At 44.6% G+C, this 23,991-nt stretch overlaps 1 protein-coding gene across 4 annotated transcripts in view; it reads left to right on the top strand.

Annotated features, from left to right (window-relative positions):
• Positions 1-23,991, top strand: part of ETV6 (ETS variant transcription factor 6) — a 221,393-nt gene that overhangs the window by 191,815 nt on the left and 5,587 nt on the right. For all 4 annotated transcript variants that reach the window (XM_069489514.1, XM_069489515.1, XM_069489516.1 and 1 more), the window contains 3 exons: positions 8,775-9,320; positions 21,698-21,840; positions 23,184-23,284. In XM_069489514.1, coding sequence (XP_069345615.1) covers positions 8,775-9,320; positions 21,698-21,840; positions 23,184-23,284 — 790 coding nt within the window. The remainder of the gene's footprint in view (positions 1-8,774; positions 9,321-21,697; positions 21,841-23,183; positions 23,285-23,991) is intronic.

Consider the following 23,991-nt stretch of genomic DNA (forward strand, 5'->3'; position numbering starts at 1 on the left):
GTATATGAATTTGCTTCATGACAACAAAATAATAGCTAACATTTATTGGGTCCTTGTTGTATGCTAAGCCCTGTTCTAAACTCTAAAATGTTTAAATCATTTAATCTTCACAACCACCCTATAAAAAAGGTAATATTATTATCCCCACTTTATAGATGAGGAAATAAATGTTAACAGCAATAAAGTAACATGCCCCAAAATCAAGTAACAAAGCTGAGATTTAAACCCAGCTGGGATTGAGTCCACCACCTGTGTTCATTTCACTGCAGCATGAATATACAGATCAAACAACATTTTTATAAATTTTTGTTGTGCAAGTGGCCTGAAAATAGGGTGAGCAATTGGAAGATGAGTAGAAGCGGTGGAGATTAGGACGCCAAGGCAAACTTCAGGTCACCTGACTGAGGTACAGCATGGCAGATCCCAGTATTCCTGTTTGCATTACTGCCAAATTTGAACCAACAGAGTCAAAGATCACTTTTTGAGACCCCAAAGTGTGTCTGTAGTTTATAATATTAAAAACTCATACTGACTTGGACTGAATTAACCCTCACAGATGACTGACTCCCTCAGGATGAATGGGTATCGCATGATCAGAGTCTCCCAGTCGTAAGAAACGTGGGTTCCGAGTCAGGCACTGGCTTCTGAGAGCAGAAGCACTGGCTGTCACCCTTCTGGGAACCGGCCCCTCAGTGCAGGTCACGTCTGGAAAGCTGGCCCGTCATTATAGCTGCTGCGTAGGCACCAAGTAGATGGAGATTTTAGCTGCTCAAGTCACACCCTAGTACTGGCTGTTGTATAAACCACCCCGATTCTCTCGTCTTGCTGGAATCATTTTGATGCCTGAAGTGTCAAGAAGACCATCAGCTGGGATTTGACATCTCTGTTATACATTTTAGCCAGTTATATGTGACAGAGCCAGAAAGGGTAACAGGACATATATGTGCTCTGGGTCCAGACCACCTGGTTCAAATCCCAGCTGCCCCATTTCTAGCTGTGTGAGTTTGGGCAAGTTATTTAATTTCCATGTGTCTCAGTCTCCATCTTAAAAGAAGGAAAACAACAATACCTATCTCATAGGGTTGATGTGAGAAAAGGAATGAGTTAGTAGGGGGAAAATGCCCTTAAAGTAGCACCTGTCAGATAGCCAGCACTCAATAAATGTTATTCATTATCATTATTCAATATTTCTTACCATTATTTGGTTGGGCTTTTTCTTCTTCTTTTTTTTTTTTTTTTTTTTTGGTAAATTTTTAATTGGGGTCAAATACCTATAACATGTACCACCTTAACCATTTTTAAGTGTACAGTTCAGTAGCGTTAAGTGTATCACATTGTTGTGCAGTGGTTGGTTTTGTTCTTCCCAGTCCAATGTTCTTAACCATTCTCATTATTGCAACTGCACGCACTTTGCGCAAGCACCAGATCTGTGCATCCTGTACGTGGAAAAGGCCGGTTGCCTCCCACGCCATTATCCTAGAACACCTTCGTGGATTAACTGGGCACCATCTGTACTATGGTTTCCGTGGGGAAATGCTTTTAAGGTGCCAATCTTACTTACTTTCAGAACACAGCCTGTTTTGAAGTGAGCACTGCGTGCCTTTCTCGTTACCTCGCAGTACCTGGCGCACGGTAGGTTCTCCGTGACCCCTTGGGAGCCTTTGTATTAATCATCTGGCTGTTGCCTATCACATTTCTGAACTAGAAGATTAAGCTTTTTGCAGCCCTTCCTAGTCTTTGATTCTTGAATCTGGCAGCAGGTAATGAGAGGTCCCCCGGAAGAACAGGACCAGATCTTGACTTCCTGGTCTCCCAGGCAGCAGAGCCTCCAGGCACCACTGAACACCTTTTCCCCCTGACGGGCCTCATCCACTTTTCTGCAGGTCCTTTCCTCTTCCTGCTTTGCGTCCTGTATTTCAGGGCCTAGGGCAGCATGACCTTTGACCTTCTGACCTTGCCTCTGTGGTAGCATTTGTTTGCTGTGGCAGATGGGGTGTGGGGCACTGGATTATAAAAGGGCCTCTTTGCACCTCCTCTGGGCCCTGGGTTTACTTGGGGGCCCTCTCGCCACCCCTGCCTCTTCCAGTGACCTGAAGTCTACTTTTAGCCCTAGGGCTAACTTGGTCTCTTAAGCCAGAAGTTTTAATGGCCAGAGATCCCTAATATGCATGAATAACTCTCCCAAGATAGGCAGGAAGTCGCCAAGAAACTTTCTTCTACCCCTAGGGAAAGGCCACCTGATCCCTTTGAGATAAGGGGGCTGGGAGCAGTCTGATTTGCCTCCAGAGAAGGAAGCCCTGGGGGAAGGGCTTATCTTGCTCTCTTCCCCCCAGCAGGACTGCACTGCCTCCTCCTTGTGCCTCTGTGACGCCTGTCCCTATAAATGATTGAGAGGTTTGCCCCCACAGGTCTCATTGGCTCATGTGAAATCCAGTCCCTTGATTTCTCAATTCACTTCCTTGGCGCTGCTGTGTTGAGACTCCAGAGACGCCCTACGCTGCCGGAGGAGAGCAGGAAGCCTCCCTGTGTGCAGCTCTGCATCTGCTCTGCGTGCCGAGCCACTGCAAAGGTCGCCTGTTTGGAGGCAGTCCCGCCTGGCACCTGGGAATGAAGATTAGGCCTCAGAGTACTACCTGTTACCCATTTTGTTTGTCTTAGCTCCCTTCATCAAAGGCTTATAAAATTCGAGGCGCTTACATAGGGTTTATTGTTGGCGACCGCAAACATATGTGAATCGTCCACTCCAAACTAGGGCACTTCCCAGGCTCTACCAGGGAATCCAGTGATGTTGGCACCTTGTTGAGATGCATAGGGTCAGTGGAAGGCCTCCAAACCAAGCAGAAGTTGAACCCCAGGGAAAGGGAGTGGGGGCTGGCGTGTTTGTTTGCTAGGGCTGCTATGACATAGTACCACAGCTGGGTGGCTTAAACAACAGAAATTTATGATCTCACAGTTCTGGGGGCTAGAAGCCTGAGATCAGGGTGTCACCAGGGTTGGTTCCTTCTGAGGGCTGTGAGTGAGGACATGTTCCATGCTTCTTTCCTTGCTCCTAGTGGGGTGCTGGCCATTTTTGGCGGTCCTTGGTTTGGAAATTGTCATCTTCACATGGCATTCTCCCAGTGTGCTTGTCTCATGGCCAAAGTAACTTTTTATCAAGACAACAGTCATATTGGATGGTTCGAATGACCTCATCCTAACTAATGACATCTGCAAGACCCTCTTTCCAAATAAGGTCGCATTCTTGGGGGAGACACAGTTCAGTTCATAATGTGGGTTCAAACACTTGAGTGTGCACATGAAATAGTTTTTGAATTCCACCTCAGGGCCTAGAGCCTTTAACTTTTGTGTAGCTCTTTATGTCATTCATAGTTCCTGCTAATTTTTTCCCAAACCGTGTTGAGATGTGGTCGCCCCTGGAAGGACGTGAACCACGGTGGGCCGAGGCTGAGGCATGGGAGTCACCTGTGGGTCCTGTAGATCTGCAGCTCCCCGACCAGCTTCTCTGATCCTCACCCCGCGCCTGGGGAGAGCTGGATGGCGGAGATGTGATCCTGGGGTGTGAGATGCAAACTCCATGTTAGCCTGTGCTCCACCCCGGAAACCTCCCAGTTAAAACCCAGGACTTTCACTAAAGGCACTTTTTTTTTTTTTTTTTTAAGTTTCACTAGTTACTCATTATTTATAACATGATTAAATTGGGTCAAATTTACATGAATTTTAAGTAGAGAAACATTTCTAATAAATAAAAGGAGAGAAGAGAAATGAGACCTTGTTTTAAATTATCACATTTAAAGTCCTGATGTGTTTTAGGCTGTTTGGTAGTAAGAAAAAGGGATTATTTGTGTCTAACCAAGGTCTACAAAGAGAAAGGTTTGGGATCAGAAAACACTTTCATCCCGGATGACAGTTCCCGACCGGTCCGTGGTCTTTCTTCCTCCCTTCCTCCTCTGCCCACACTGACTAATGATGTGCGGCTTTCCCTCCTTCCCTGTGTGTTTTTCTCCCATATCAAGACCTTCAGAATGAGGGCAACGTGGATAATTTCCCAGTTTTCCAGCTGGGCAACTCACCAAGAACAAACCCAGACATCAAGGCCAGACCAAAAAAATCTTCTTGTTTTAGACAGAAGACTCCTACATCTGGGGGATTTAATGCACCCACTGTCCGCTCAGTGCATTTCCTGTGTCCGGAGCTTCTCTGCCTGCCGGCTCTGGTCTCGTAAGTTTCCATACCCTGCTGCCAACTTATAATGACAGAGGCAGCAGGCAGCAGGGTAGGAACGTCATAGCCCACGCCGTACGTGGGCGCTGCTCTGCAAACTGAGACAAAGCTTGGAAGGTCTCATTGCAGGCCTTTCAGCCTTGACAGTGGTTGTGCCCAGACCACCAGGAGCCTGGAATTAAATACCCTCAAATCCAGTTCTCTTCCTTTAATGTTATCAACTTCATCAAGTACTTCCTCTTTGAGTGGTGTCTGCAGAGAAATAAATAAATCAAGCTCCTCCAAGTCCTGTTCCTGCCTGGATCCTGAGTCCAAAGTAAAATCTGAGTTGGATTATCCAGAGCACTATCACCCTCCTGCATTGTTCCCGAAGATCTGGGCAGGAACGGAGAGTGAAATCTCTCCAGGACATTACATCAGTTCCTCTTTTACCCTTGGCATGAAAGTTCTTCCTCTCGTAGTCCTCCCAGACTTCCTAAGGCTTGCTAGGAGTGCACACCCACACACTGAGCCTTGAAGCCCGGGACATCAAAGAAAGCCTGCAGGTAACCAGATTACTGACCAACGCCTGTGTCCATTTTGAAATTTATAAGATGGGAAATGGATTCAGGAAATGGGAATTTTTGATACATGGGCTTCATCATCCTTAAGTATTTTTAAACCTTAATAAGCTTTTAAGTAAAGAGAGACATTCTGTAAATGGCCTTTGGAAGAAAATATATGAAAGTTCAAAATGAAACTGTCTTGAGTAGTTGCTTACAATGATCATATTCTGTGACAAATGAAAAGTGAACCCTGGACAAAAGACAAAAGATAAATTCTTTTTTTATGGGCAGCAGAATTGAGATCCACATTAGCTATGAAAAGAAAACTCGCCTTGTCCCCAAAATCGGTGCCCTGTAAGCATTTATATGCATTTGGGGTAAAGTGAAGAAGTGAGTGCCTGTCATTCCAACCTGTATCCTTGCAAGGTTGATTAAACACTTAAAAAAAAAACTTTTTATGATGGGAAATATCACACCTATGCAGAAGTAGAATCATATAATGAACTACCATGTACCCATCCCTAGTTTTGACGGTTAAATCACAGCCAGTCTTGCTTTTCCATGCTCCATCTACTCTCTCTTCCACCATCCCAGATTGTTTTAAAGCAAATCCCAGATACATCGTTTCATCTGTAAATATATCAACATAGGTCTGAAAGGAAAAGGACTCTTACGAAATCATAATCACAGAGCCTAATAGTGTTCACATTTTGCCAGTTATCTCACAAATGTTTTTTCCAGTTTGAATCAGAATTCAAACGAGGGTCTATATGTTGCAAATCATTGCTTTCTCTCTCAATCTATAGGTTCCCATCCATATTCTTCATGTGTGTGTGTATGTGTGCGTGTGTGCACTGTTTTTTAAAAAGAAGATAGACATAATTAGTATAACTTTCCCCCTGTACATGGTATCCTTTTTTCCTCTGGTTGCTTTCAAGGTTTTGTCTGTATCTTTGGTTCTCAGCGATTGGACTAGGATGTGCCTAGGTGTGGTTTTCATTGTCTGTATCCTGCTTGAGCTTCTTGGATCTTTACATCTGTTGTTGTTGTTACCAAATTCGTGGACAATGTGGCCATGATTCTCTCTTCCCCGCCATCCTCATTCTTTCTATATTCTCCTTCTTGGACTCCAATTACATGTGTATTAGGCTGTTTGATATTGTTCCACTGGTCACTGAGGATTTGTTTGGATTTAATTTTTACTAATCTGTCTTCAAATTTACTAACCTCTTCTGTCATCTCCAATCTGCTATTAAGTCCATTCAGTACAATCTTTCATTTCATAATTGTACTTAGCAGTTATATTTAATAGAATCTTCATTTTGTTTTTTTAACAATTTCTGTTTCTCTTTTGACAATATCTGTCATAACTCATTATGACCATCATTTCTTTTGAGAACTTGAACTTATTTATTAATATAATAGCTGCTGTAAAGTCCTTTTTTGTTAACTCTGACAACATCTCAAGGTCTGTTTCTGTTGACTGCCTTTCCTTTTTATTATGGGTCACATTTTTCTTTTTCTTCTCATGTCTAGAAAATTCTTATTGGATAAATTGTGATAATATATTATAGAGACTCTGGATTATGTTCAGTTCCTCTCAAGAGTGTTGACTTTTGTTCTAGCAGGCAGTCACGTTGAATTTGTGGAGGCTTGGTCTTACATTTTGTTAGGTCAAAGCTGTTTCAGTTTTGTCTTTTTGCCTTGGCCAGATTCCTCTGTCCTGGAGCACAGTTCTTATTCCTAAAGTGTGGCCATTCTGGGGTAATAATGGACAGCCTGAGGTATTTACGGAGCCTTCTAACTTGGTGAGACTCAAACTCTGAACTCTGTCTCTACTGCAGTAGCCAGTAGCTGAGAGTCCTGTGGGTATTTTTTGACCATCCAGCGGTTGCTTTTCATTGAACATAGAGTCTCCCGTGCACTTGTGCTGTTCAGGAGTCAGACAAGAATTTGAGGGAACTTTTACACGCCAATTTAGTCACTACCCCCCTCTGAGGCTTCTGCCTTTATGGGATTTGCTTCCTCAATTTTCTGCCATTCTGACAGCTACATACTCTATCCTCTAACATCTCAAGCAACCCTCCGTTGATCATCTAACTGTCCTGTGCTGCATGGACTGGGGAGCTCCCTCAGGGGGGAATGCTGTATAAATTAATATGCATCTCACCCTGTGCAGGTATTTTCTTCCAAGAGTGAAATCCCCTTCAGTTTTTGTCTGCTTTTGGCCACTCTCCAGTACCTTTGAATAGTTTTTAAAATACGTTTTATCCAGATTCTATTATTTCTATCTCTAGGAAGGCTAGTCTAATGCTCTGCCACTACTGAAACTGGAACCTCCCTCCCTTTTTCAGATAAGTGGTATCGGATCATAAATACTTCATCTTGCTTTTCTTGTCTAACAATAGAGCCTGTATACCAGCCCTTAGCAAAATAATGAGATTCTACTCATTCCTTTTTGCAGTTGCATAGTACTCCATTGTTTAGATGTATACTGTGATTTATGAAACCAGTCTCCTATTGATAGCTATTCTAATGATAAGCACTTTTGAATTTATGGCAGCAGGTTATACAGTAGTCACAAAATAAGCCTGTTGCCTTTTAAGGAGATGATCTGTTAGTATCATAAATAATATTTCTTTTGTTCAATGTCTCATATGATAGGTAAGATCTAATAGGACTTGTAAAAAGAAAAAATTCCCCATTTTCCTCGTAACCCTGTTTAAAAGTTGAAGAAACCAGCACCTCTGTCTCTGTTTATTGGTCCTGTCAGATTCCCAGACCCCTATACGTATTCTTCTTATAGGTATTGTCTTAATGGACAAAGGTTGGTATCTTTGACTTGCTTTACTTAGAACCATGAGACAAGTCTTTAATAACCAGAACAGGGACCAGCAAATATACACATACTTTTGGTGAGACAGCTCTGGAAACAGATGTGGCCAGAGAGACCTCATTGAGATGGATGTGGGGCCCCACAGAAATCCCTATTTTCATGGGCAAATTTGTTTTTCTGAGCCTTAACAGAGACTTCTGGAGCCATGTGTGTGCTGTTCCATCCCTCAACTCAGCCCCCAGAGCTACTTCTCTTGCTGAGCTGTGTTCACATGTGGTGTTGTCCTGGCTCCGATGTCACCAGCTGGAAAGTTCAAGTGGGATGGGTAGAGGTGTTGTTAGGGGTGTCCATCCATCCTGCTCCTTACTTACCTCTACCTGTCTCTGAGCACTTGTAGGGTCTGTGCACTCAGAAACAAAGTACTCCTAAAAGGTCTTTGAAGTTCAACAAGACTGTCATTCTCTAAATTAGTGCCACTGTTCATGCTTTGAACAAGTTTTGATATGATGTTGTGCCCCAGTTTCTATGTAGCAAGGTGACAGATATTGTAATGAGTACACAGGTTGTAGAATCTGACCAGAGTCTGGTTCTAATCCCCTAATTGGCTTGTGACCTTTGGTAAATTGCTTAACTTCTTTATGCCTCAGTTTTAACATCTGTAAAATAGGGGTGATAGTGGTAGCTCCTCCTTCGGAGTGCTACAAGTTTTAAACAATAAAATTCATTAATCATTATTACTAATACTATTAGCATTATCTTTAATACCAAACACTCCTGAAGGTAGGGAATTTGAAAATTTTGTTATGAAAATGTAAGTCAATAAAAGTATCTAGAGAGAAATCCCCAAAGACCCATCCATCTCCAGAAGCCGCATGGAAGAGTTAAGTGAGGAAAAGAACAGAAGTTTGGTTTCATTGTGTTTATAAGCCATTTATAGGTGATAAATGGAATGCTTGTAGACATGCTTAGCATATCTAGCAGTAGGAAAATAATTTCAAGTATGTGCACTTTAATTTTTTTTTTAAGCTGTGAAAAAGACGCTCAGCACCCTGGGGAGAAAGGCGGTTTACGCACACATACAGCCCTGCTGCTTACTGCCTTTACAGCGGCAGCAAGGTCCCTGTCCTACCAGGTCACTGCAGTCTGTGATTGTCTTTCCCTCTGCTCCACAGATAACTGCGTCCAGAGGACCCCCAGGCCGTCCGTGGAGAACGTGCACCACAACCCGCCCACCATTGAACTGTTGCACCGCTCTCGGTCACCCATCACCACGAATCACCGGCCTTCTCCCGACCCCGAGCAGCGGCCACTCCGGTCCCCCCTGGACAACATGATCCGCCGCCTCTCCCCGGCTGAGAGGGCCCAGGGACCGAGGCTGCACCAGGAGAACAACCACCAGGAGCCCTACCCTCTGTCAGTGTCTCCCATGGAGAATAATCACTGCCCGCCGTCGTCCGAGTCCCACCCGAAGCCATCCAGCCCCCGGCAGGAGAACACACGTGTGATCCAGCTGATGCCCAGCCCCATCATGCACCCCCTGATCCTGAACCCCCGGCACTCCATGGATTTCAAACAGTCCAGGCTCTCCGAGGACGGGCTGCACAGGGAAGGGAAGCCCATCAACCTCTCTCACCGGGAAGACATGGCTTACGTGAACCACATCATGGTCTCTGTCTCCCCGCCCGAAGAGCACGCCATGCCCATCGGGAGGATAGCAGGTGAGTGAGCGCCTGTCCCCTGCGACAGCGCCGGGCGGCCTGACAGGGCCTGCTCTCCCTCAGAGCCTTGCAGCTGCCCTCACACCACTCCCAATCAGGCGCCCTCCAAGGCTCTGCCAGGGCGAGCGGAGGCTTCTGCCTGGATGAGGAGAAATCCCTAATGGCTTGGTTAATGAGCCGCTGGGATGGAGTAGTTAATGAGCCTCAGAAATGTTAAGAAACAAATGTCCTACGTCCAGCTTACAAGGAGAGTCACATCAGAATCAAGGCTAAGCGAAAACATTTAAAATAAAAGGTTTATGAGCATGCTAATGGCCCTGTCCTGAAGTTTCCAGCAGCTAATTAATGACCAGACACAGCATAAAGAAGCTTTGTCTCAGATTCAGGCCTGTAATTCCATCCTAGCGGCAGTAACTCACTGCAGCCTTCACCTTGCAAGGGGGCAGGAGAGGAAAACAGGACTGTGGCATTGGAGCCAGGTGTTGCTGGGTCATTTGGACAGGGGAAACCACTCCCGAATCCTTTTCCTTTCATGATGACAAGCCCAAATTTGCTTACCTATGGCACGAAATGAGTGGAAAAAATCCACACATTGTTTGCTAGTCTGCCTGTAATTTACGTGACGTCATTCTTCAGAAGCTTGGCCCTCTAACCATTGGACCAGGTTAGCTCTTTTCCTAGAACATCTCTCCGTTCGTGTGAATTTGTTGAGCACCTACTATGTACAGATAAATGCATTAGCAGTAAGGATACAGAGCTAATGTAGCATAGAGTATGTTTTTCCTTAAGGAATTTAGTAGGAGAGAGAAATGTGAAACCACTAAGATATAAGACAGAATAAAATAAGCCTTATGTCCTGTTCATTGAGTGTACAAGCATTCATTGAGCACCTACTGTGTGCCAGAATAATAAAGTGCTCGGAAAGCAAAGCAGAAGGAAGATACATTTTCACTGGAGGAACCAAGGAAGGCTTTGCAGAGGTGAGCTCGATACTGAAGTGATTGAGCTTTCAGTAACGGGAGGGCGGCCTGGGGTAGGAGAGGACAGACCTGTTCAGGAGGAGGTGAGAAATGCCCTTTCCTCCCTGAGCGGGTGGCCCAGGACAGAGCTGACCAGCAGGGTACAGCCATGCTCATACCAACACAACACCAGGTACTCCCACAGCTTACTTTACCTCTGCCTTGATGCACTATGCTTGTTTTGAATGTTAATCATTTGTTTCTAGATTTTTCTCTGGCCCCAAGTACATCTCCATTATTGCCTCCATTTTATGGTTATAAATAATTTACATCAGGATATAAAGAAAATAACATGGCAAATAAACAGCTTGTATATTTAAAAAACTACAAAAAATGAAATGATAGATGTTTAGGATTCAATTAAAAATGAATTCCGCAGGGTTGGGGGTGCGGGGCATTTTGGCGTATGCATAAAATGAAGTTGGTTGTGAACTAGCCGATGGTTCTATGGCTGGGTGGTGGATGCATGGGGTTCTCATTATTGTTCTCTCTACTGTAACACAGACATGAGATTTTTTGTTGAGACAGAGTCTCACTTTGTTGCCCAGGCTAGAGTGAGTGCCGTGGCGTCAGCTTAGCTCACAGCAACCTCAAACTCCTGGGCTTAAGCGATCCTACTGCCTCAGCCTCCCGAGTAGCTGGGACTACAGGCATGCGCCACTATGCCCGGCTAATTTTTTCTATATAGATTTTTAGGTGTCCATATAATGTCTTTCTATTTTTAGTAGAGACGGGGTCTCGCTCAGGCTGGTCTCGAACTCCTGACCTTGAGCAATCCACCCGCCTCGGCCTCCCAGAGTGCTAGGATTACAGGCGTGAGCCACCACGCCCGGCCGAGATTGTTTTAATAATGAAAGGAAAAAAAAAACTGGAGAACAAAGAACAGGGGATAAAGAAGCAAAGAGCTTAGGTAAAACTTGTGAATTTCCCCCAGATAATTAGAGAAAGAGGATGGGATCAGTGTGTTGCTGTGAGTGCTGTAAATGCCCGTCTTGTGCTTTCCATGCAAGACCCTTGTCTGTATATACCCTTCTTGTCTCGTGCCTTGCATGGTGTGTACAGCAGTACTTGACACTTTGCAGATAACTTGTTGCTTGTTTAGAAGTCTCAGGGCGACTCTTTAAGGTAGGTTATTACTGCTATATTCATTTTACGTGGAAGGGTCATCTGTACCGGGGGAAGCACAGAGGCAACTGAGCCCCAGAGAGGCAAAGTCCTGTGCGTGAGGTCAGAGAGGGGCTGGGCATCCAGGCCCTGAAGGACGGTCCCTGCTGACCCCATGGCTGCTGTCCCAGTGCTGTCCATGTGGGCCTGGCTTTCTCATCACGGTCTGTCCTGTCTACCTCCTCTGTGACACTATCTTCACCACAGACTTCTTGGGAATCTAAAATAAGCTCATAGAGCAATAAACATAAATTGTTTTGACGTGAAGAGTTATTTTTTCCTTGTTTAGGTTTGTAAATTTCAAAATATGAGTCTCTTAAAATCAACTACTTTTTCTTTAATCTTATTCCCGAACATCAGCGTTGTTTGATGAAGGGTGCAGGTTCTTGGTGGGGACAGTATTCCATCGAGCCCTGCTGTCCACCAATGCCTGTCTTGAGCACAATCAGAATGGGGGAATCTCTGCTTTTCTTGACAGCTCTGGGAAGTGAGAATATTTGTGAGAAATAACCCCAGAGCCCAGATCTTCGGGGGAATGCATTCACTCCCTCAGTATGACAGGCCCCTAAAACTAATGATTAATGTTCATTATTATGACATATCCAAAAGTTTTTAAATCTCCAAATGTATGTGTTAACTCATTTAACCGAAAGGTGTTGTTTTTCTCCATGGTGAAATGAGCAGGTGAGACTGGGTGGTCTCTGAAGTTTCTCCCAGCTCTATTCATCTGCCATCTGACATTTTTCTTGATTCTTAGCCCTCCAAAGAGAACTCACCAGAGTTCTAGGCTCCTTTGTTTCTTCTGGGATAACCCTGCCTCTCTGCCCTACCCTTCCTGTATCTTTCTGGATTACTCAGATCCTTGTAAAATTGATTCTATTTATTGGAGATCAAAGTCATCAAGTGATTCCTATGTATGATGTAAAGTTCTGTCATTACTGAGCAGTCATAAAAAGCCTTTAAATCTCCATAAAGCAGCTGTTAGATGAGAAAACTTAGTTCCTTAAAGCTTTTTAAATGAGCACAGCACAGAAAGCAATGAAGGTACTGCTGAAGGCCACATGAGGGACATAGCTGGGGGGTGTCGAGGGAAACACTGCTCATGAATGTGAGTCACAAAACAAAGCCAAATTCTTACCATTCGGATATGGTTTGCTCGGGCACACTAGGGTTTACGTACTTGGACACCTTCTGTGTTAAGGCACTGTACTGTTTGAGGTGAGGGCAAGTTCAAGGAAGCATAAGACACAATCTTTATCATGAAAGTGTTGAGCATAGTTAGCTCTAAAAGTGAGGCATGTGATGTGTGTCTCAGAAGGGTTCCTATTAAGTACTGCAGGAGGTCAGAGGAGGGATGTGAGGGAAAGTTGTGTGAAGGGCTGGCTTTTAGCTGGGCTTAGATGAATTCTCAGAATATGGACAAATGGAAATTAGAGAAAAAGAGGTCATTCCCAATAGAGAAAAATTCCAGGAGCAAAGTAAGATAAGGCTCAGAATATCTTTTTTTTTTTATTTCAGGCAGAAAATGTAAATCTAAGAGTCCAGGTCCATCCAGATCAATTTAAAAATCTATCATTTTTCATAAATTCTTTTTTTTTCATTTTTTAATATCTATGAAGTTGCATCATGCAAATAAGAGATTACATGTAAAGTTATAACAGTTTATTTAGGTATTTACCATATGGGAAAATTAAGATAATCAACGAAGGAAATTCAGTAGGTGGTTGACATTTTAAAGACAAACCACAAATGAGATCTATTTAAACATAACACGTAGCTGACTTTTAAAAGTGTCACTTTTAAAAGCATAAGAAGGACTTATTATTAAGAGTTTAACAGGTTGGAATGGCTAGCATTTATGAGAGAGAGTTTATTTAACATAGGACCATGAGACAAGTTTCGTAGGTTCTATATTGACTAGTCAACAGCGTACAGAGCAATGAGCAGGTTGCTTCTTTCTGTGCTGGTTTTCTATTTATTATCTTCAGGAAAAGACCACTCAGGAGCAAGGGGGATAGTGGGAAGCATCTGTCAAAAAACTTTTCTCTACCTAACGAAGTTTTACTAGCCTGTGCCCCACCAGTGTGTTTCATAGCCAAAGAGTCTGTTGGCCTCAAGCACCTGTAGGTTGATGAGGTGTGACTCCAGTGAGGCTGTGAGTCATGTTTCCAGTACGTACTGAAAATCCTTTTTAGAACTTAATGATTTCAAAGCCAGAAGGGTCTTTTACAGATGAAGGAACTGAGATTCAGGTACATCAAAGTCCAGCCTAGAGCTTCTGTTCAGGATTCTTCCTCCTAGCCTGGGACCCTAGAGCAGAGGTTGGAAACTACAGCCCGTGCACCTAATCCAACCACCACCTGTTTTTGTAAATCAAGTTTTACTAGAAAACAGCGACACCCATTTATTAAGTATCGTCTATATGTGCTTTCGTGCTGCAAAGGCAGAGTTGAGTAGTTACAGAGATTGTATAGTCAGCAAAGCCTAGCGTATTTACTAGTTGGCCCTTTGCAGAAAAAGTCTGATGCCTTCTGCAGTACGGCATTGTTTACTCGTATGGTCAGCGTGCTCGGAATCACAGGCATAATGTGGGATGCGGATGCAGAAAACACTGCTCTCAAGGAATTACTTGACTTTAGATGACAAGGCATGTCTAAGATGTGTGAAAGAAACAATAACAAGTAATGAAGAGAGTAGACAGGTTCTGGACTGCAGGCTACATTTGCAGATGAATCCAGAATAGTTCCAATACCATCATTAATATAAATAAAATACAGCTAAGTGAAAGTAATGGTTTCTTTGGACATTTGAGTTATGTAGTTATTCCTGCATTTATTCAAAGATTATCACCAGTCCACTATGTGCCAAGGCATCATTCTAGGTGATAGGTACAGCATCTCTAAATGCCAAATTTTGTCTATGCTGACATAGAGCAACATCCCCCTTGCTGTATGCCATCAGACAAAATAAGCTTCTGCTTCCATTTTCATCATAGACAGCTAAATCTTAAAAGAGAATTTTGTAAAGTCATTTTGTTTTCTCTCTCAATAAAATAAAGTTAATTAATTCCGTTAAAACCTGAGCTACCAGATTTCCTGGTCTGCTTGTCCCTTCCTTGGCCTTAATCCAAAACTGCTGAGGAAGATTTGTTGGTAAACTGAGAGTCATTTTATGATCCATTCATAGCCCCTCATTTGCTACACAAAACTCAGGACTTCAGAAGTCTGTACAGATTTGTTTGTTCAAAGTCCGTGTCCCACCCAGAGAGATAGTATTTCCGTTTTTGTGTTTATCTCATAACTTTTGCGGAAGCCTCCGATCTCTTCTTAAACACGAACTTCATGGTTTGTGAGGATGTCACTGGTTGGTGGGGTCACTGAGGTGTGGGATCCCTCCCAGCGCGAGGCTTCTTCACCTCCAACCCTCGACCCTCTCCTAGCACACGTGGCAGCAATCTTTCAGATCCCTAAAGACAGCCTTTTGGGACTTTAAAAAATGTTTATTATCTATCAAGCTTACATCCTTAACGGAAACAAAAGGATTCTAATCAGGGAGACATCGAGTCTCCCGTATTGCTCATTTTGTCCCCTGACTAAAATGGTGTAATTTCTTAATTTGGTTTTATTGACAGGATGAGTTATGTATGTACACAGAGACTCATTTCTGGAAGCCTCTAACCCTAAGTGAGATGAAGAAAAGCAGCATGAAACCAGGGAAGGCAGCTTGAGGCTTGTCTCAGGGGCTCCAAGGACCAGGGGAAGTCACTGCATTCTGAACTCTTGCTTCTGTCTTTTCTTCCTCCCTGGCCGTATTTAGTGCTGGTGTGAATTAGTTTCAAATGAAGCACGTGGCCTTTTTTTTTTTTTTTTTTTTTTTTTTAGTTTTCTGTAAATGAGTCTCAGGAGCAGGCTTGAAGGCCAAAAGACACCATAAAAGAAGAGTCCAAAGGGATGGGTGTGAAGGTGACGGGGGCAAGGCTTGTGCATGTGCATGAGCACCTTTGCGCGCACGCGTGTGTGTGAATATCTGTGTCTGCAGGAGAGAAAAGACAGGCTGCGGGATGGCTCCATGAGCCACAGGGATTCTGGTTTTATGGTGCCAGCTGAAAGAGCCACTTCCTCCCGCACTGTCTCAGGGCGATAACCTTCTGCAGAGCCTTGTAGTCCAGAACCCTCTAGGACTCCCTAGGCATCCCTGGGGAAGCAGTGCGGGCCTGTGGGGTCAGCGGGATTGGAATCCAGTTCGTGTCTCCCAAGCAGAGGTGCTCTTCATGTCCCTGCGGCCTCCCTTCCTTATCCATATTAATGAGAATGATAACACCCATTTCTGGGCACTTTTGACCAGATATGTGAATATATAGCACAAGTAGGTTGATTACTAAATGTTAGTGTCCCTCCTCTGCTTCACTACAGCGCTGCCACCATGGAGATCTGAGAGGGACTGAGGGGACAGCCGTGGGGACAGCCAGCACAGCTGCCCCGAGGGGCCGGCACAGAGCACTCACGGGGAAGGCTTGCGTGTGGCGCAGTTGTTTTAAGCGCATCCCTTCAAGCCACCATGGTTTCCTTATTTCCTTGCAGATCTGCTTTCGTGCTCCTCCGAGGCTCTGCCTGCTGTCCGTATTTGGAGGGGGTGGATGAGACCGTGACTAGGGCCCGATGGGCCTCGGGGAGGGGAGGATCCGTCACCCCAGCAGGAATATTTAGAGTGGCCGCATTTTATTTTCAGCGTGAACAACTGAGAAATCAAAGAGCCCTAAAAAAGAAATAAGTTTCAGGACAATGTTTCTGAAAGATAAAACAACGACAGCACAGTGGCTGGGTGGAAAATAATAGAAGGGACTTGAGACTGGAAATTCCAGTTTAAAGGTACACTTGGCTGGAATAGTGTCCCTGCTCTGCAGTCTCTGGGGGTGGGGCCCCGGCTGCACCCACACCTAAACAAAGCAGCGGCCGGGCTTCGGGCTTCGTTAGGTTCCAGCTGCCACCGAATCTCAGCTGTGAGTTTCCCAGCCGTCCCTGCACCTTGTGTAATCAGAGGTGAAAAGGTCCGGCCTCTCTGCAGCTGTGGTTCCTCTGCCCCATGAAACCAGGAAGCACAGGTTTGTATTCTTTGCATCCATTTCTCCCTGAGCGTGCCACCGTGTACATATGGCTTCTGTTTTCCTAAGCCACAGCAAAGCACAAGCAATTGCCCATTGTAAACACACCTCTGCGTATCAACACAGAGTTGGCTGCACTGGATTTATCAACTTTCTGCTTCCAGATAAATGAAGAAAGAAAAAAGACTCAGCAGCAATGGCACCCTGAATGCTGTAAACGTGTTTCTATACGGAGGTTTCTCAACCTCAGCACTTCTGGGTATTTGGGCCAAATAATTCTTTGTTGTAAGGGGTTGTTCTGTGCGCTGTAAGGTATTTAGCAGCATCCCTGCCTCTGCCCACTAGATATCAGTAGCGCCCTCCACTCTAGAAAAGTCTCCAGACTTTGCCAAATACCCCCCGGGGCGGCAAAATTGTCCCCGCTTTGAAACTACTGCTATAAAGCGCAGCAGCAACTTCTTATTTTGTACATTCCTTTACCTGTTTTATTGCTGAACTTAAAATAAATGTATTCATTTTTAGGTGATAAACTTTTAAAAATTTAACAGGGACACTCAGCCACTCCCTGTTGGTAATTATACCCGTAGAACACTGGTTTACAGACCTTCCTTTAAAATTCTACTGGGGAAGCTAAAACAACATGAAATGACTTTCTTAGAAGCTTTCCTGAAATTTAAATTACCCACCCTCATTAAACATTCCCTTTGTCAATAACTTGACTTGCCGACTCAAGTTTTTTTAAACATCAGTTTTGTCTGGCATGGTTTTTCCCTTTAGAAACCATGTTGGTTATGTGTGAATTGCCCGTCTTTTTACAATCTCTGCTCAATGAGTTTATACAATGAGTCTCTGGCAGGAGACAGACGTGGGAGTGAAAATAGTTCTCCTTAACCACAGGAAGAGATTTTTTACAATGCCTTTTAGCTGCGGATGCCCAGGGCACCTCACCCAGCAAGAAAGAGTGTTCACTGTCTGCAGTTGGAAAATGGCATTGTACTCACGCTAAACCCTTTCATAAACTTCTCGCGGAAGAGACAATCCAAATAATGGACATTTCTTTAAAATATCCATATGCCTTGATATAGAAGAAGGCCCTTTAGTTCAAGAGAAACGCACTTAACTTGAATACCTTGTGATACTAAAATATTTTTTACCCACGCATGTTCGTTTTGGAGTGGGGTGAACGTTTGTTTACAGAATTTGGTGTGTTTTATTATGTAGTATTAAGCATTTTCCTTGGTGATCCAAGAACATTGTATCTGTGCAGACATGGATTTAGACAAAACTGAAAAGTTCCAGGTGGGCCGTGATAACAGCCTCCAAAGGATCTTCGGAACTAAAGAGGCTCTGCCTTTTATTTAATAGAAATCTTAAAAACAAAAATCACTCACATTGCTGGAACTTCAATTGTTTAAAAAAAAAAACCTATTGTATGGTCAGGCAGTTGTTTTTATCATTTGGACATAATTTTTAACCAAAGAAACAAAACAATCAATAACACTCTAAAAGCCACTCTTACTCTGAGCTTGAAACAACTGCTTTATGCCACAAAATTCCTGTTGCTGCCTCCATTAGTGACTGGAGTAATTCAATATGTCTTGAATGTCAACATATTTTTATTACTGAGCTAAAGTTGGCCTTGCTGGATGAAATGTCATTTAAAATGATCAATTGGCAGCTTGTTTGGGGTTATTTTCACATTTATGAAAGGGAAAAACTTGCAAGATACAAATGTTCTTGAAGTCCATAGGTAAAATCTGTTCCCTGGTAAACCCTGCCCTTCATTTGCCATCCAAAGAGTAGATAATGTTCTAGAGCCCAGTTTGATGCCTCTGACAACCCTACATGGTACCCCAGTGCTGGTTAGTCCCTTGCATGCAGAAATGGTCTGCTCGTGTTGCATCGTTTTATGAGAAATAGAATGTACCATGGCAATAAGAGAAATGACGGAAACAATGCAGTCATTGTTTCCCTTAAAACCCTTATGCAGACGCAGATGGGGAACCACCCACTTTAAGTTTCAACTCCATGGTGGGCTGCCGAATAGAGTGCCTTCCTCTTAGAACTGCCAGGAGCTCACTCACCTTCCTGTGGGCAAAATGTCTTTACACCAAACTGCAGAAGACAACCAGGTAGTTCTTTATTGCTAGACTTTCTTAAGACGAACGCACTAGGGGATCACATTCCCAATCCAGGGGAACCCAACGGCGTCCTCAGCCTATTTGCCATGAAGATGACTGAAACCCTGCAGGGAGACAAGGGAGGGGTCATCCACAAACCACCTTTGTTCCTCCTCATTTACTGGCATTTTCTGTGACAGTATTTGGTTTTGTCAGATATTTTGCAGTTGGAAGGGACTGTGGAAAATTTAAGTTTATCTGCCATTTGATAGTAGGACATTAAACCACAGCTCGGTTCTTGTCTTGGTCTGTTCGGGCTGCTATGAGAAACCACCCCGACCTGGGGGCTTATACACAGTGGACATTGATTTCTCAGTTCTGGAGGCTGGGACGTCCACGGTCAAGGCACTGGCAGATTTGGCATCTGCTGAGGGCCCCATTCCTGGCTCTCAGCACCTTCTTGCTGAGTCCTCACATGGTGGCAGGACAAGAGGTCGCTCTCAAGCCTCTTTTATAAGGGCACTGATCCATCTTGTGAGGACAGAGCCCTCATGACCTATTCACCTCCCAGAGGCCCCACCTCCTAATGCTGTCACCTTGAAGGTTAGGATTTCAACACGTGTTTTGGGGAGGACACGAACATTCAGACCCTAGCAGTTCTCTGTGTCTGTCTGTAGTGAGAGTGACTACACGGGGTGACTTGGAGGGGTAAAGACACTTTGCCAGCTCTATACTCTGCCTAGAAACCAGAGCCACCCTCTTCTAAGTGTCTTAAGAATGAGCTAGATTATTCCATCTGCAATAATATGACACTGACTTCTTGGATCTCCCTGTTATTTTCCCCACCTCAGCCCACCCTCTGGCAATAAATGACGTGGTCTTGGGAAGGGGGTATCATGGAAGTGGCTGGCCAGCTTCTGCTCTTAGGATGGGGTTCAAACTCCAGCGTGATGGTGTCACTATTTCAAGGAGAACACCACCTGTCCTTTTCTAAGACACAGCAATTACACATCACATTAATTTTTGGACACACATAACACAGAGGAAAAGGATATAGTAAAGGATACTGAGATACAGGGTCATTGTAAGTTTAATGGTAGTTCCTTGAAAGATTAAGCCTCTGGGAAATGCCACATTTATGCCAGTGCATTCTGCTGCTCAGAGAGAAAGGTAGGTTCACAAAGGTGAACTCACTAAGCAAGGCTGACCTTTGCCCTGGGAAGCCCTAAGATTTTACAGACATAGGCCCGTTAACTGGTTTCTCTGAGAATAGAAATCGCATATGGCATAGCACAGACTCCAGAGTCTTGCAGAGTCTGGAATCCTCTGTGTGCCCCCCACAGGCTGTGCCCTTCAGTGAGTAAGTCACCAAACCCTCTCAGCCTCAGCTTCCTGGTCCATAAAATAGGAATAGCAACAGCACCTGCCACGTAAGGCGGGCACGAGGGTCAGATGTAACCTCGCTTGTAGAAGGCATGGCACGGCGCCTGCACCCTCTAAATATTGTTATTATTTTTATTACTTTCTCTTCACTCACATTATCACTGATACAATAATCCTGTAAAGTAAGTGTGGTTATTCCCGTTTCCTAACCGAGGAAGCAGGAGCTCAGGAAGATTCAGAAATTGCCCAGAAGATTCAGAAATTGGCCTGACTGAATTTCCCTTGTAAACACACCCCAGAGAAGGGTGCATTTCTTTCTCTGGGACAGGGATGTGTGGGCACTGAGATACCCCAAGTCTCACTTGGACATTCCCCTCCAGGTGTGCCAGGCCCAGGCCTCGCCCGAGGTAACAAAGAAAGGACATTGTAGCGCAGGAGCCCAGGGCTCACTTCCCAGAGACCTGGGGCGAGTTATTTCACCCTCCCTGAGGATCAGAAATAGTCCAGGTACGGTGCTGAGCGCGTGAGTGGCTTTCAGTAACTGACCTGCTACCAGCATTCTGACTAGTGCCTTTACAAAGTAGGCACTTCCAGAATCCTGCAGTGACACCTGGAAGGTGGTGCCCCCTATTCTCACCTGGAGGCCAGTCCAGCATCAACTGGGCCTAGAAGGCACATTTCATCCCCACCTACCTGTAAAGGGCAGACCACATACCTTTACAGCCCAGATCCTGAAAGCAGGAGAAGGGGGAGGAGTGCGTCACGGCTTCTGTTAATTACCCAGCCCCTGCCAAAAGCCCAGGCCTCGTGCCATGCCCGGGCCATACTCGGTCACTTAATAAATATTTGTCGCCTAACCCAATCATCAAACATCAGTTCTGCAAGTGGAGAAAACGATTTTTTGCACTGGGTTCCTTTCTACCATGATTTCGTTCTAATGAAATGATTTTAAAAGCCTCGAAAGTATGCTATAATGAAAATATCTGTATTTCTTTTTAAAACCATCCTAGCCACAGTTCCCACAGTCAGCGTCACCAAGCCACACAGTATTTCTTTTCCCACAGCATTTCACTCATCGCTCGTCTTCTTTGCCACGTTTTAGCCTACTCCAGTTGTCTCGTTTTTATCTATTAGGTGTCTCCCACCAACTCCCAAATAATCATTTAGCCCCACCGTTTTTTGCCACACTGCTCCGTTGGCAGCATCGGCGCCCTGTTTTTACCCGTCCAGCCTGTTTGCAGCCCACTCGCAGAGCCGCTTTGTCCCCAGGTACAGCTCGCTCCCTGTCTCTCACGTGGCCTCCGCTCAAGTTCAGGTTTTGGTCATGACCTTGAACTTCTGGGTCACTGAGTCCTCTGGGGAAAGGGGGCCGTTGGCCTGGCTCAGACCTCCACGGGGCAGAGGTCATACTTCTCCAGCACTCCCTCACTCCCGCTCTCCGGACCTCAGTTTCCTCTCCGTAAAAGGAGGAAGTCAGACAGTCAGTCCACACTAGGCAAACGCGGCCACTGGGTTCCTTCCCGATTCTTGTTGTCAGGGCCTCGACCAGAAGCATTTTCAACAGTGTTTTCTTGCCCTTTTCCTCTATAGACTGTAGACTGCTTTGGGATTACGTCTATCAGTTGCTCTCTGACAGCCGGTACGAAAACTTCATCCGATGGGAGGACAAAGAATCCAAAATATTCCGGATAGTGGATCCCAATGGACTGGCTCGACTGTGGGGAAACCATAAGGTAAAAGGGCACCAGATATTTGCTGTATGAACTAGTGCCAAATAAAGTCCTTATCCCTGGATTAGAGGATAATTGTCTCTCTTCTCCTTCCCAAGTCTGCCCGTAATTATTTAGTTTCTTCCTCACTGGGCAAACAATTAGACAGTTGCAAAGGAAAGGAAATAATTAAAGACGTCTCTTTCCATTTGTTCCTCATGCCAGGTGCCCATTAACTTGGCGTACCCCGGTTAGATAGGGCTGTGTCGTGAGAACCCGCATTCCCACCCCCGTTGACCTAGCCCTGCCACCCCGCTGTCGTTGGGAACGGGTAAAAGGGAAGTACTGCAAGACTCTGTGACTCCCAAGGGACGTTTGGGAAGTGGCACTGCTTTCCTACTCAGTTAGAAACTGAGTTCACAAAAGCCCATTTCTACACAGCAAATACTTCCATGCTGACTGTAAGGTATCCCCTTTATAAGCAAACAGTGCAAGGAGTGTGATTGCCCCACAGTTTTCCAAACGGGGAGGAGGGAATAGAATTTAAAACATAAAGTCTTTTCTGGTAAGGGAGACTGCTCAAGGGTGCGGATGTAAAACAGTGGGTGACCCTGATCCAGGCCAGCCAAGAGGTGGATCTGGGGCAAAGCCTGAAGACACCGCAGTGGCACAAGCCCAGATCCGCTGAGTGAGATGGCAGGGAGGCCCGGCCATGCTCTGCCCAGGCCTGAGCCTTCTAAGAAGGCAGCAGATAATGCCAGTTGTGGCCAAATATGGCGAGACCCCACCGACAGACACTGCAACGTGTGAGTCACTGAGAAAAATCCCTGTGCTACTCCCACATTGTGCCATATCCTCAGGGCTCCGAACCACTGTATTCTTGCTTCCACAATAGGAATTTAAACAAAACAAATTCTTCCTTAAAATGACAGACCAGAAACACAAATTTGAGAAAGGTCATTGCAACAAAAAAAGAGAAACTCTGTATGGGTCAGAAGGTGAAGGATGACCCAAAGATTGGGGGAACCTGCAGGAAATTCCTCAGGCATAGCAGAGAGCTGTCTTGGGAAAAGGAAATGAGAGGTTGCTGTGGGACACGCTTTATTAGCTGGGGCTCCAGCACTTCTGACAAAGGGTGATTCACCTTAGGAGTAAATAAACCTTGGCGACAGTGAAGGTAAAAAGCTAAGGGGTGGGGACGAATGTGCTTGGAAGGCAGCAGATTAGCAGGTAGCATTCCCAAACTGGCAGTGCCCCAGGGAGCAGCCAAAGAGCTTTTATTTTCATAGCTCCCCCTGTGCCTTTTCTAAGGTTCATTTCATTGTGTCTTTGTGCTTTTTTTCTCTCTTCCTCCTTTGAACAAACAGAACAGAACAAACATGACCTATGAGAAAATGTCCAGAGCCCTGCGCCACTACTACAAACTAAACATTATCAGGAAGGAGCCAGGACAAAGGCTTTTGTTCAGGTAGCACTTCCTTTTTCTCCTTTCCTTCTTTTGGGAGAATATTGTTTTCTTTAAATAAGAGGGAGGAGGGGGATGTTAAGGTCTCTACCTGCCTGTCTAATACTCAAAGCCATCATTGCTACAAATTGGATACCAGGTGCCGGTTTGTTAGGATTTAAGGAAAAAGAAAAAAAAAATTTTTTTTTTTACTTATGTCTGTCCTGTCATAAAGCCAATGCTACACAAACACAATCTGACTCACCTTTAAAATAATGCAGTGACCAAATAGTATTATCTGGCATTAAAGTCCAGTGTAAAGAGATCAATCAAAGGAACACTGTCAATGGCAAAGCAAGGAATTAAACCTGGACTTCCAGGCTACCCACCCTGTAAGCTGCTTTCTGAACCAGTGGAGTGACCCATAGTGAGTCATGGAATACATTTAACGGGTTTGTCCAACTTTTGTTTAAATGAAATAAGAATTGGATAGTATACAGTTGGAAATATCAGACTGCATCACAGGAAGTAAGAGTGACTGTTGATTCATGAAAATTTTGTTGCAGGGGTATGTGAGAGAGAGAGAGAGAGAGAGATGAGTCATGGTGTCAAATGTATTTCTTATCATAGTCAGAAAAGTCTGAAAGCTGCAGCACTAGAATTCCTCTTTCCAGAATTCCTCACAGATAATGAGTTCCAACCACTTAACCTACCACATAGATTGTGATTCC

Source organism: Eulemur rufifrons, chromosome 16 (assembly GCF_041146395.1).
Source record: "Eulemur rufifrons isolate Redbay chromosome 16, OSU_ERuf_1, whole genome shotgun sequence".
NCBI classification, from domain to species: Eukaryota; Metazoa; Chordata; class Mammalia; order Primates; family Lemuridae; genus Eulemur; species Eulemur rufifrons.